The sequence below is a fragment of the Elaeis guineensis genome, chromosome 9, assembly GCF_000442705.2.
Source record: "Elaeis guineensis isolate ETL-2024a chromosome 9, EG11, whole genome shotgun sequence".
Taxonomy (NCBI): Eukaryota; Viridiplantae; Streptophyta; class Magnoliopsida; order Arecales; family Arecaceae; genus Elaeis; species Elaeis guineensis.
This window is the reverse complement of record NC_026001.2, coordinates 9912102-9926181: the sequence shown is the minus strand read 5'-3', so window position 1 is coordinate 9926181 and position 14080 is coordinate 9912102. Positions and strand designations below refer to the sequence as shown.

Below are 14080 nucleotides of genomic sequence, written 5' to 3'. Positions count from 1 at the left end.
CTTGACCGTCGGAGGGTCTCCGTCGGAGACATCTCCGGTCAGTGTGGACTTTCCTTTACAGGTGCTCGTTTTCGACGATCAGACGATGAGAGGATTGGCTGCAATACCTATCATATATTTGATGTTAGACTATCTCGAATCAGGAAGGCCAAGTTGGACACGACTTGTGTGCATGGTTTCCTTTAATGGACTGTTACGGGTGGAGGACCTTCGCATGGATTGGCTCGCCGAGCTAACCCTGATGAAAGCTTTGATGTAGCCGTTGGGACCTTACTGCACGATGGAAGATTACCGGAGCCAGAAATCGCCCATTTCTAAGTACTCTGCGTAAATGCTATCGCCTTGCTTCTTTCTCCCTGCAAGCCTCTCCTTCTATCTTTCCTTTACTCCTTTTTTTTCTGCATTTTTTTTAATTACTTTACAAGCTTGTTCCTATATTTCATATAAATTTTATTGCACGATTGAAAGATTAACTGGGCATTTACCTCTAGGTACTTGTGTTATATTTGGAGGTTATTTGGATGGAGCTGAGATCTATCGTACCTTAGGGTCTGCAAAGGGGGCAATCTCACTCTCACGACAATGTCTGGCACACCCTAACTTGGGCAAATCTACCATCTTTCTGATTTCTATTTCCTCAAAAAAAAATAAATTATTTATATTATCTTTTAAATCATAATTTTTTAAGATTAATGATACTTTTCATCTAGCAATAGGTGCGTGATGTACCTTGAAAGTGAAAGAAAATCGAGAAAAAAATTTAAACATTTTCTTTTATGCCCCCACCAAATCGGTTATCCCATTAAATTGATTGACAGTAAAAATTACACTATCAATAATAATAATTTTAAATAAATCTATCATGAATATAATTATTATTATATAAATTATCTATATAATATTTCATACTGATCCAAACTAGTCGATACATTTCGTACTATATCATATCGATGAAGAATCGATTCGGTTCAGATCGGTATTTTAAAAAATGATCTGAACCGAATCGAATAGTTCGGTATGGATCGATAGGATGCGGTACAAAATCGGTATGGTATGATGTGATACGGCTTGATTTTTTTTTTTTTAGATGGTTGGATTAGATCTTTTAAATTTTTTATTATCGATATGAGCCAAGTACGATATCGTATCGTACCGACCAGCAATCTGTACGAAATTTGATATCACTATTTAAAATTTTGATTGGCTATATTTAGACAAGTAATCATTAGGATAATTTATAAAAGTAGCATAAGAAATCACATGTCAATGGGTCCCTCGAATGCTAAGCTGGCATCTAATTTAGCAGATAGTTAAATGATAAATACTCCTACATCTAACTCAAGGGAAAAAAAGATTAAAAAAAAAGAGAAAATTTTTTTTCAACCACAACAGTCCTCCATATCATATCTTTCTTTTTAAGACCTAAATCCTCCTCTATTCACCATTCTAACATTTAATTGCCCAAGTTTGTTGTTGCATTATCGGTGCTACTACCAACCTTGCATTGGTGGCTCACCTTGGCTCTCAACCCTCATCTTCCTGCCGCTGTTGGGAAGCTCCCTCACCACTATCTTAGTCATCTTGATCTCCCTCACCCACCCACTCGCCCAATGTCGGCATCCACTAGTCACCATCCGAATGGCTCCCATGCTTTCTTAGCACCTTATTGCCTAAGCGATGAAACTAAGGTGGCATCCTCTACCACCTCATTTGGCCTTTAAAAATGAGCAAAATGAGAACTAAAATAGAGCATAATCTTGAAGGCAATCTTGTGGGCATCCTCAATAGTGACGATGTGCTAGGTGGTGGCAAGTGAGCAGGATTGGCACAAAGTAACTAAGAGAATATATGAGAATCTGTGTGAGCATGTGTTTAATCTTACATTATCTGTATACTAAATAGATTTTGAAGGAACAAGGAATCTAAATAGCACTTTCAAGCTAATCTTTTTGAATTATATCCTGGATCATGATAAAATCATGTCAGTATGAGTCTTGGGTCATAACAAAATTCTATTAGTGTGAACCTAGCTCATGGCCTATGTAGGCGAGAAAAATTATAACATGAGCCCATTGGATTGACACAAGCTCTTTATAGTATTATATGATTAATTTTATGATAATTGTCATTAGATTTGAATGCATTTGTATCTCTAATCTAATTCAATGAGGACATTAAGATTCAAATAGAAATAATATGTGAGGATCTATGCGGGTATATTTTTAATCATACATCAGTTATACACTAAATAGATATCGAGTATTTATACAGACTTAAGAAATTTAAATAATATTATTTGATTAATCTTTTTTGAATGGAGTCTTGAGTCATGACAGGATGTGATGAGGCTATAGGATTCAGTACATCCTTCACCTACACCATCTATCTTCAGCCGTTCTTACAAGATTAAGAAAGAAATTCCCCAATTGTTTGAATCTCAAAGTTCATAGGACATCCACCTTGGAATTAAGCAATAAGATTGTGGCTCCAAATACCTAGGTTGATAGATTTACCACGTCCTGATCACATGAGTACCTTTGTGGTAGGTGGCAAGAGTTGGGCCAGGCAGTCGGGGGGGAGGGTAAATCCGTCATTATCCATGAAAGACAAGCCCAAATGGTCCTTGCAAGAAAAGAAACAGGAATGGAAAACCCTTTAAAACCAAACGGTCGCAAAGTCGCCATCAACTTCAATCCAGCCGCCGATAACGGATCCAACGGCCCCAAATGAAACTTATCATGGATATCACAGTGGCATTTCTCGTATTTTAGCAAATTTCTAAGGCTTTCTCCTAAGTCCCAACCATTTAAGTACTAAATACTCTCCGTTAAGCGAAAAGAGAAGCCCATTTAACGGAGACGACGCGATGAAGAAGGCAGCCACGCCGTCGAGGGGAATTGGGAACGGATCGGCCGGCGGCGGCGGAGGCGGCGGCCTCTTCTCGAGGTCGCCGGAGAGCCGGCGATGCGTGAGATTTCCGGCGAGATCGCTGCCGTTCTCCGGGGAGTTCGCCACCCTGGGGCTGACGCCGTCCGCGTCCAAGTCCGACGTCAAGCGCGCCTACAAACGCCTGGCCTTGAAGGTATAATTACTCGCGGATAACTTTTAGTCCAATAGGATTGTTCAGGACTTAAAGAGTTGCCTAAATGGATCAAACGGTGGAAATTTGTTCGATTTTTTGAGTACGTTTTATCAAGGCTTTGCTGCGAGTTTAACATATCGAAAATCTCTCGCCTACTCATGTGCCTGAAAAAGTTTTTTTTTAATTATTATTTGGGTTATAAATGATAATATTTGCAGTACCACCCGGATGTGATGAGAGGGGAGAAGGGGGTCCAAGAGGAGGAAGCCTTTAAGGAGATCAAATCTGCATACGAGGTAATAAACAAATGGATACACCTAACCCATTCATGACGCATTCAACGGACAATGATTGGATGTTAAGTGTTTGTTAACTTGTACGTGCAGTGCAACCAACGTTGTAGCCTTGGACCTGTTTGTAAAACCGATATGTTTGAGTCATTTCTTTCTAAACGATGGTTTCAGGTTATAGCTTATAAACTTGTCCTTAAAAGGACAATACTAGTGTTTACCAAAAAAAAAAAAAAAAAAAAAAAAAAAGACAATACTAGTGGGCTACAAAAATACTTGAGACAATAAATACTTGGACGTTATAAAATTTGACATGATTTAATTTTTGAAGAAGTTTTCTAGCACCACTCTATTCCTTGCTCACAACACTCACCGACGATCACCGGTGGATTAGTATCAGAGGTAATCGCTGTGCATCGCACCAATATCGGACTGCCATATTGTGGACTGGTACGGTGTTTAAGTTTTTTAAGTTTTCATAGAATGGAAATTTAGTAGAATTTTTTAATATTTTTTTATATTTACTGTTAATGTATGATGGATTTTGAAAATTTATGTCTAACAATGTGGTATATGCAACGGTGCACTAATAACTTACTTAGATATATGGAGCATTATATAAATCTCAGAATCTTTTATATATTGCAAACGGGATTAAAATATGAAATATTGTGCCTTGAATGACTATCATGTATATTGCATAATAATATTTTTACTTTTCCCCATTGGATAAAAGGTCTGTAATGACAAAATCCTGTACTAAAGTTAAGATTTTTGATAAGCACTTTGCAGAGCTCCTTTTCTTATATGACCATTGCTTAATGATCTCTACTACATGAATACCTTTGAGGGAGTCGTTGAGAATTTAGAAAGCATGAGATGAACATGATTCTCCAAACTCCACTCGGCCGCTCAGAAGTTCTCTCTTTAAAAACAAAGGAAAAAAGGACAAAAGGTCATTACCTAAAAGTGAGAAAAATGTTTAACTATTGAATTGAACAAACACTTTAGTTGTTTTAGCTTTGCCTATGAATTGAACAAACTTTTCACTTGGAAAATATTTCGATATCCTCTAATTCAGAGTTCTATTGGAGAGATCTGTTTTTAAATCACTTGTCTTAATGTGTATCACGCAGTGGCTAGTGATTCATCAGGGCTCACTACAAATGTATTTGTTGTTTTACAATACATGAATAGCAGGTGATTGGAAACCGGACAATTCTACTTCAATTCCAAACTTGAGAAGAACTTGGTTATCAAGGGGGAAAAAATCTACAAAACTAGTTAAGAGGACAATGGAAGAATATGGGTTCTTTGAATAAATGATACAAGTTCACCAAATATTTAGTATCTAGCTTCCAATTATTACTATGTTAGATGAGTGGATTAAATGAAAAGAAAGTTGGAGAAAACTCTTTCAAGTTTACTTTTAGTTTTAACTGATCTCAGAAGGAGAAGATTCCATGAAATGAGAAATAGGCCACCAAAAAGTTTTTTAAGAATTTGATAAAGCTTCTTGACTAGTAAACGTATACATAAATAAAATGGAACCACCTGTTTCTTTTTAAATTATCTCAACAAGTACATGATCACTTAGGTAATGATATGTTTTACAAATTCAACATAACCCAAAAAAAGAAAAAAAAATCAAGTTTATGTTTATAATTAATGATGTAATTGATAGTTACTAATTTTATTATTTTTTCTTGCACCTTTTTCTTATTTATTGTTAACAGAATATAATGGCCCAGTTTGAAGGAGAAAGTCACTCCACTGAACAAGCACTTAATGATGAATGGGATGAATGGGACGAATGGATGGGTTTTGAAGGAGGAATACCTGTGGTCCATCACCCTTATTGATTCCTTTCTTCATAGACATTGCTTGAATGGTTGCAGATAATGAGACCAATAAGGGAATGACAACCAAATCAGCATCTCAACTATGCCATGTACAGTTCATAGAAATTGTAAGGCAAAAGTAATTTGAAAGGATGTATTCTGTTCAAAGGTGGTCAATAAGATTGTACCATTGGTCTTTCCATCATATAAATGTAGCATTCCATCCTTTGTGGCCATGCTTCTGTCCCTTTTTTTTGGCAGAAGAGATCTTTAGATAATGATATCTATACAGTGAAATTAACCTTCCTTCAAATACTCCAAACTCCCCAAAGGATCTCAAACTAGGTCTCCAATAAAGTTGTAATGCATAATTCACAAGCAGGCACCTTTTGTCATATATTAAGAAATTTTAATTATTCTAGCTATATGGCTTATACATAATTTTTGCCATTTCATAATTATTTAATAGACGTCCAAGGAATGTTCCTTTGGTTAGTTTTTGAATTTTGGATTTGATATTACTATTTATATCAGTAAGGAAGTTTATATTTTGGTATGAGGCTCTCATCATCAACAGTCATGTTGCAAAATTTTTTATTGGAAACTTAGAGGTATGATAATGAGTTTAGAAGAATGCATACTCTGCTCTTTCTTTTTTTATATGATTATAATCAAAATAATATGCTATTATATTTATATCTCCTTATATCAAGATTGTTGTTGCTACAAGACTCCGATTGGAGCCGACGTGGTTGGAGCTGGATGTATCCAGGATCCAAGATACCAGACGGAATCTGCAAGGATAGTCTATCCTCATCGAGGGTTTCTAATGGGGGACACTATGTTTAAGTTAGTCAGAACTCAAGAATAATAGAGGAAAAGAAAAGGGTGGAGAGAGAGAGACCATTTTTTCTCCAAGAGGTTCTCCCTTCCCTATTTTTTGTTTCTTATCCAAGGGTCACCTTCGCACCTCTTTTATAAAGATGTGGAGTCGTTTGTTAGTCAGAATCTATAGATTATTAGATCTGATTCTTTAAACCATTGGACTACATTCTAGCAGTTCGTTGGAGAGAAAAATCTGTCGACTAAACTTCAAGCCAAGATTATTAGTCATGGATGTCAGTTGCAGACTTCATCCGTATAGATAATGGAATTGGCGATTTGACATAGGCATGGGATTGAGGTCCTAGGCCTGCATCCGACGTGATTTTGTCAAGTCACTCTGAGCACACTCCAAGAAGAGGGGTTATTTCGATCGGCAAGTTATTTCCACAATAATTGTCATTCTTATATTTGCTATCCAAGCAACCAAGAAAATCAATTGAAATCAAATCCTCAAAATTTACAATTGTATATTATTTGACATGGCCAAGGATTTTCTTGGTATTAGTGCTTCTCATCAAGGGCATCAATGTTTACATATAACTTTAAGAAAAAGTTCCACCTCGCAAAGGTCAAAACAATATTATGTAGTTTACTTTTTGGCTCTATATTACAATCACTTTTTTCAAAAAGAAAAGATGGTAATTGTATTTAAATTTATTTAACAATCTTATTTTCAGTGGGTTGATCAAAGATTTAAATCCATAAAACCATTAATTTTACTTGTTTAATCAAATATTTAAAACCATAAAACTGTTACTTTTGTGGTGCTTAGAGTAACAATTTTGTGTTTGGTTTGGTGATGCTTGAAATTCTGCTCTCATATGTATGTGATCAACTGTTGATGATCAATTCAATAGCTTGATGCTAAATATTAAAAATTATTGGCATACATCTATATTCTACAGCTTCTAACCTCTCTTCGCTTTGAGATCTAATTTTGTGTTCCATAATCCCATACTTTTCTACTCACTTCCGGTGCTCCTCCCCCACCACCCTCCGCTCTTTCTCACCTCTCACCATTATTGAATCTTGTCATTCTCTCTTTATGTACTATATACCATCCACCTTTAATTACTATTAAAGCCAACCTTGAGCTATGCTGAACTTTAATTCAATCTCAAACCAAGCTTTAACTTGGGCTCAAACTTAAGCAAGGTTCAACCAAGCTTAGACTAATCTTAATATAAGCCCAAACTATTTTTGGCTTGATAGAAGCTTACCAAACTAACCAAAACAAGCACAAGTTTAACCACATAAAGAATTAAACAATCAAATAAAAAATGACCTGAGCTTGATCTCAAGTTTTAGGCTTCAAACTGATCTCAAGCTGATAGTGGGGACACTCAGGTTCAATCAAGCTAAGAAAAGAAAAATTATGTATTTTCAACAGATAAAGTCGGTAGAATTTGCCGACTTCATCTAGGTCGAAGTACCCCCCCCCCCCCCCGCTATCTACTCACGTGAAAAGCATGCAAGCTCCGCGGCCCTCTTCGCCGCGCCGAACGAGGCGGTGGTGAAACGGTTAGCGGTGGCGGAGGTGATCCAGCAGCAGGCGTCGGCGGTCAAGGTGCTGGTGGAGAACAGCCTCGACATTGGGGCCACCGCCATCTCCGTCGTCGTCAAGGGTGGCAGCCTCAAGCTCATCCAGGTCTCCCGACAACGGCCACGGCATCCGGGGAACCAATTCCAACACCTAGACCCTTGTTCTACGATTGCACCCAACGATACCCTTGCGCGAATCTTGAGCCTCTTCCTCTTGATTAATGCATGGAAAGAATGTATTCGATCCTTTCAAAGATTCAAAAATTGGTGCTTTTGTTTGTTCTCCAATCTTGATTCTTTTACGCATATAGGGTTTTTGTTGTGACCCCATTTCTAGTTTCAAGAAATGAAAGAAAAGCGTGGCTGATCATGTTGATTCGCCGAGTGGTGAATTCTAAATCATCTTCAAGAGCTGTTTGAGCGATGGTTTCTGACTGCCTTTCAAGGTCATTTTACTTTTGGAATTGTTGGCAAACAGTAGATGGTGGAAAGCTTGGGATAGGAAGGCTCACATCAAGCTAATGGAGGATAATCGCTCTCTGGACAAATGATTCAGGTACCAGGAGTTTCGAATTTGTCAAAAAATCATCAAGTCTTTAGATAAATTCATAGAAAGGATAAGCTTTTGAGGACACAAACTTGATTCAAAATTGGTAAAATGCATGAATTGTGTTTAAGTCAGTTGATATTTCTTATTATTAATGGCATGGACTTATTGTCGTAACAGCACGAAGAACATCAAAGTTGTCTGCACATGACCTACAGACACTTAGGGTGCATTTGGTTCGCAACCAGAATCAGAATCAGAATTGATTGGAATGGGAACTGGAGTGGCGATATCCCTTGATGTATTTGGTTTGTGACCGGAATTGGAATTGGAATCGGAATGGGATTTGAATACTAGGAGAGAGTAGTGTTTGGATTGTGAGGGATTGGGGCATTTCCTTTCTCCTTTAGAATTAGAATTGGAATGGGACTCTCCCCAGCCAACTCATTTCTATTCGCATTCCAAAGTCCAATTTCCCCCAACCAAACATACCCTTAAAACGACGAGTTTTAGAGGAGAGGCTTTGGCCAACATGACATATGTTGGTCATATTACTATGAAAGCTATAACTGAAGGTCTAATGTTACACGTGTATGTCCATCTCAAGTTCCTCCATCACTGTTATACAGTTCTATCATATTCAGTACTTTTCTGGATGCTCATTTTCAGGGTCTTTTATAGAGGTGGAGTAATGGAGCATGAACCCAGGTCCTGTGCTGCTGTTAGAGGAACTTTGATAATGGCAGGCCATTCTGCATTGTTTTGGTATCATTCCATGCTTTATGAGCTTCTCATCAATTTTTTTTTTTTTTGAGAACTATTTATGTTGTGGAAATGGAATTTTGATTATCAAAGCTCATTTATTTCAGGTTGAGAATCAATGTTAGAATATGATTGCTCATAGAAAGACATTGCAGATCTCCAATGATGATTGCCTAAGGATTGTAAACTTGATTAGTCAGTGCAGACTGGGAGATAGAGATTTGTGTGAAGGAAGATTTGTGATGAATATGCTTGTAGCTAGCAAAAAATTAAATTCCATGCACTGCTCTTGGTTTTCTTTCTTTTATTATCAGTTGCAATGCGATAGAAAAGAATGATTAGGATAATGCTGGATAAACATTTGAAAAATTTCTTCAATAAAGAATGAAACAACCGTACTGCAAAAAAAGATTTTTATTTCTGCTATTGCAGCATATCTCTGAGATATATTCAAATATTTGAGAAATATGTAATATAGTGAGATGGACATTTTATGGTGTTCTCTTGATAGAGAACCGGGGGGGGGGGGGTGATGATGTGGGGTTATGAAGTTTATTTGGACTTTTTTTATTTAAAGCTGGAGCTTTGTTGTGGGAGCAATTCCTCTTTCTCTTTTATTTTTTTTCATTCTTTACTTCACTGTAATTTAGAGGTTTTAGGGGGAGGGGTTTCCTCCTATCTATTACAAATAGATCTTATATTTTTTGATCTTCTCAACTTATCTCATTGACACAAAACCGACGCTACTTGAAGGCACTTCCCAGGATGTCCTTTTCTTTTTCCTTCCAGAACTATGGATTTGTTTGCTTTCTTGTTTCCTGGTATCCATCATCTTCATTGCCTAAGTCTTTTCCATCACATATTGGGTTGGCTAGAAGCACAACTCAGAGTTAAGAAGGTTCAATAGAGTGAATAATCTTGCGAGTCGTTGTCAACCTGATGCCAATTCTCTAGAAATTACTGCTGAATTCCTTGCCAAGGCAAACCTTGGCAAAAGAAGAGCTTGGCATAAAACTAAGATGGCTAATTGGCAGGCAGAGAGATCTACCTTATTGATTGGAGACTAAGCCCATATGACCAAGAAGGTGCCCTCCAAAATTCCCCCAGACTTGGAGAGATTATAGACAAAGAGGGAAAATGATAACTTTTGAGGTTGGAATTAAAAGAAGTCCAAATTTTCCTTCTGTCACTATTAGCTGCTTATTTTGACTTGCATCAGCAAGGCTGTATGCAGATGGCCACATGTTTTCATTCAATTCTTCCCAAAGATCTGATTGTTACTGAATGAAAGATATTTATAGGCATCGGTCATGATCCCAAGATGCCATTTTCTTCTTTCTTCCTGGAGTTGGATTTCTATTTCTATGTTTTTTCCTCCTATCAAAGACAACTTTTATTGAGTTGCATTGACAAGCCTGCAGAAGCTTTATGTATTTATTTATGTTCTTCAGACTTCATCTATTTGTTGATATTGTTCATGCAATCAACAATCTTTTATTTGGAAGTTGCTGTCAAAAGGGTAAATTATAAAAATGTTGTGAAAGAAAACAATTAGAAAATGATGATACCCCAAAAATGATGTTATGAAGATCCACTAAGAGAAAATTTGTATAATAGGTTCACATTTACGTCGTTGTAGTTTCGTTGCCACATTTTGTGAAATGGAAATTGTTGAATGTGATTAACTTGTGTTTTAGTAACTTATCATCTGATCTGATCAGTGGTTTTCTTTTAATCCACATCACAATATGCAAATTCCTCAGTTTATATACCACAGGCGAGTCATATTAGGACAAAAAAGACTTGGAGAACAATGCCTCCATTTCTGGTACGTCCAGTCATTTTCTACTTGCGATATGCCTTCTCTTGTAGTGTGGCGGCATAATCAATATACGTTGTGGCTACTTCATTATAACTTTATGATGTTTAGATATCCATCTGTGTATTTGTTTTTTAATTATTATTATAATTTGATGCTATAGGAACAAAATCTCAAAAAAGATGCCAGAACACATCATGGTTTAAACTATAAAATTCTGTACCGGGCCGAACCACCCAGTACACCCCGTACCAAACTAGACTTGTGCAGAATCGATCCGCTTCAGGCATATAAATCGACACATGGGCGAAATCCAACCCATACTGCATCGAACCACGTGGTTTGCCATGGATTCAGATCGATTTGGATCGATTTGCAAGCGAACTGACTGGTACTTCATGGGGTCGTTTGTGGGATGTGTGTGTGTCGGGGGGGGGGTTTAGCCTTTATGCCTCTTTATATGTTGAAGAGGCAGAGAAGCATTGAATGCTTCTCTATCTCTTCATTTCTTTACTTTTAAATAGAAAAAATAGGGAAACACTGCAAATTGCTTAAATTTTTCATGATTTCATCAAAAAATCAAGAGATTTCAACCAGATTCAAGATAATTTAAGTTTTCTTCTCTCTCTTTTTTTTTTGCATTTGTTTGATTGAAAATCGGCAATAAATAAAAAAATAGGAGAAAATCATGCCTTATGGGATAAGCATTCAGGACTATAATGCCGCTTGGTTAGAGGGATGGGTTGATGTTTCTCTTGATTATGTGAACAATCCAAATATCTATAAGTGTCATCAACACTCAATGAGAAACTAGATCAGTAGATCTTGAGGTTAGTATATTATATTTTATACTTTAAATATATTTAATATATTTTTTAAAAATTATTTTATTTTATTTCGGAATGATAGAAACATTATATAACATAAATAAATGTCAATTTGGATCTAAAATTATTCAAAAATAAAAATATCGATTGGATTGAAAAAAAAGTTGAAAAAAATAAAAAAAAGCATGTCGGTATGGAACCGGCATGCAATGGCATACCCAGAGTCGATACAGTATGCAACCGATACCGGTCTCGCTATTGATTCTAGAAACCTTTTTTTTTTCAATTTTTTTAATTTTTTTCAATTCAATCTTTTTTTTAAATTTTTTGAATGATTTTAGATCTAAATTAATGTTTATTTATATTATATAATATTTTTATCATTTTGAAATAAAATAAAAAAATATAAAATAATGCATTAAATATATTTAAAATATTAAGTACAATAACCTCAAGATTTATTAATCTAGTTTCTCATCGAATGTTGATGACTCTAGTAGATATTTGGATCGTTCATATAATCAGGAGGAACATCAACCTATCTCACTAACCAAATGGTATTATAGTCCTGAATGCTATTCCTATAAAGCATGATTTCCTCCTTATTTTCTACTTATTGCCGATTTGTGGCCCAAAATTGAAAAAAAAAAGGAATAAACGAGAAAGGAAAACTTAGATTATATTGAATCTGGTTGAAATTTCTTGATTTTTCGATGAAATCATGAAAAATTTGAGCAATTTGTGGCGTTTCCCTTCCTTTTTTTTTTTTTGTTTACAAGCAAACAAATGAAGAGACAGAGAAGCATTCAATGCTTCTTTGCCTCTTCAACATGTAAAGGGGCATAAAGGCTAGCACCCCCCCACCCCACCCCATGCGGTATCGGTCGGTCCAGTTCGGTACAAGGTGTATCGGGTGGTTCGGCCCAATATGGAATTTCATGGTTTGAATAGATTCACTTGATTCTTTTGGAAGGTTGCATGCATGACTGGCAAGATGGGCCTGCTTGACTGCATTAAAAGAGATCCGATGTAACTTCTATGAGGTATAATCTAATTTCAGTTTTAAGTCTTGTAATGTTGTTTTATGCATGTGTCTATTACGAGAAATCCCTTCAAAGAATGATGCAAATTTGTTACCAAGGGAAACATTAGCTAGGAGATGAGAAGTTGCATCTAATGTTGGAATACGTATTCTCTAAGCTGTATCAAGAGTTTAAACATTGTTAAATGATGGTAATTTTATTTGAAAATATTATTTAAGAAAAATATATCAAACACCCTTTGTTCATACTTTAGAACCATGCCCCTAACCCAGTGAAGCCATTCTATAATTACGTCCAACAGCATTCAGATGCACTGTGGTTTTAGGTCCAAACAATAGAAATCATGTTCATATTAAAGTTATCTGAAGCTGCCTCATAATCTATTGTCTCTGTTTAATTGTTGTCCAATTTCTTCTGCTCATACTTTAATTCCCCTTCCAACACCACCCCCCAACCCCGGCACCCCCCTCACCCTTCCCCTCCTTTTTTTTTTTTTTTTAACTTTGGGTTGGGTTGTTGTTGGGGGGGGTCATCATAGCTTTGTGAGTAAAAATCAACTTCCACTAGGATCATTGGTCATATTCTTTATTGTTTCATTAAGCCACTATCATTAACTCCTAAAGTTACTTTTGGCCCTTGGCTGAGTCATGAAGCACTTCACAGTAGGCTATTACAAATGTTGTGTGCTTTTCTAATAGAAGCATAATGTTTTTACTGTAAAGGAACTTTTCTAGGGTAATGTTAGACACACATTAGATGACATAAAACTTATCCAAATAGGTCTTCTTAAGGATCTTTTTATTTTTCTAGGTTTTTTGATCAGTTGATGGCTGGAAGTTTACTTTTTTAATAAATATTCTCCCTCATGATATGCAAGTTCCGTTACAGTTTTACCTTTTGCTTGAGGAAATTGCAGAAATGGCCCAATTGTTTCTGCTTTTTTAGATTCAAGCCGCTTTTATTTTGTTTATTTCGCAGTTCACAGCTTAAAAATATTGGTTCCTGTGCCTGTACTGGTACCTAACTTGTACAGTGTCGGTAGGTCTGATTCTTGTTATGGGGAGTGTACTAAGTATCGGTTCAATACTAGTGCATGTTGGTATGCTTGGTATAGATTGGTACAATACAGTATTACAAACCATGGTGTATTTGTTTTTCTTTCTTCAGAAGTGGCCCAGTTTTTGAAATTTTAGGGAGCTTGTGTCCTTGGCTCTGCAGATAGAATCTAGGTTAGGAGTGTGCATGGCACATTCAACAGATACACACTTCTTCAGTATTTAGTAACTTGTGCATTTTTTTTTTTTTTGTAAAAGATATGAATTTATTGTCAAGATATGTGCAACCATGATAAAAATTGTGCACATTCAGCTCTACTTAAACATATGTCTGGAGTGGACCCATTAGGGGAGGGCCTTAGGTGCAAAAGCATCAAAAAATTTTAT

The 14080-nt window shown here is 36.3% G+C and overlaps 1 protein-coding gene across 2 annotated transcripts; it reads left to right on the top strand.

The window, feature by feature from the left end:
• The first annotated feature begins 2825 nt into the window (after window positions 1–2825).
• LOC105051715 (uncharacterized) lies at window positions 2826–12368 on the top strand. Of its 2 annotated transcripts, XM_073243370.1 has the most exons (4): window positions 2826–3082; window positions 3301–3378; window positions 10713–10777; window positions 10932–12368. In XM_073243370.1, exons 1-4 carry the CDS (start codon window positions 2867–2869, stop codon window positions 10972–10974), a joined length of 402 nt encoding a protein of 133 aa, XP_073099471.1. In that variant the 5' UTR covers window positions 2826–2866; the 3' UTR covers window positions 10975–12368. The 2 variants fall into 2 exon arrangements, with proteins under 2 accessions (XP_073099471.1, XP_019708422.1); XM_019852863.3 differs by lacking the exons at window positions 10713–10777; window positions 10932–12368 and adding an exon at window positions 5109–5449 and having other exon boundaries at window positions 2827–3082.
• Window positions 12369–14080: the final 1712 nt, after the last annotated feature.

Bases quoted from the DNA above. Each gene is read 5' to 3' on its own strand.
- LOC105051715 (XM_019852863.3), top strand. From the start codon at position 2,867: ATGAAGAAGGCAGCCACGCCGTCGAGGGGAATTGGGAACGGATCGGCC. The intron at 3,083-3,300 runs GTATAATTACTC...TAATATTTGCAG, and splicing joins ACAAACGCCTGGCCTTGAAG to TACCACCCGGATGTGATGAG. The intron at 3,379-5,108 runs GTAATAAACAAA...TATTGTTAACAG, and splicing joins AGATCAAATCTGCATACGAG to AATATAATGGCCCAGTTTGA.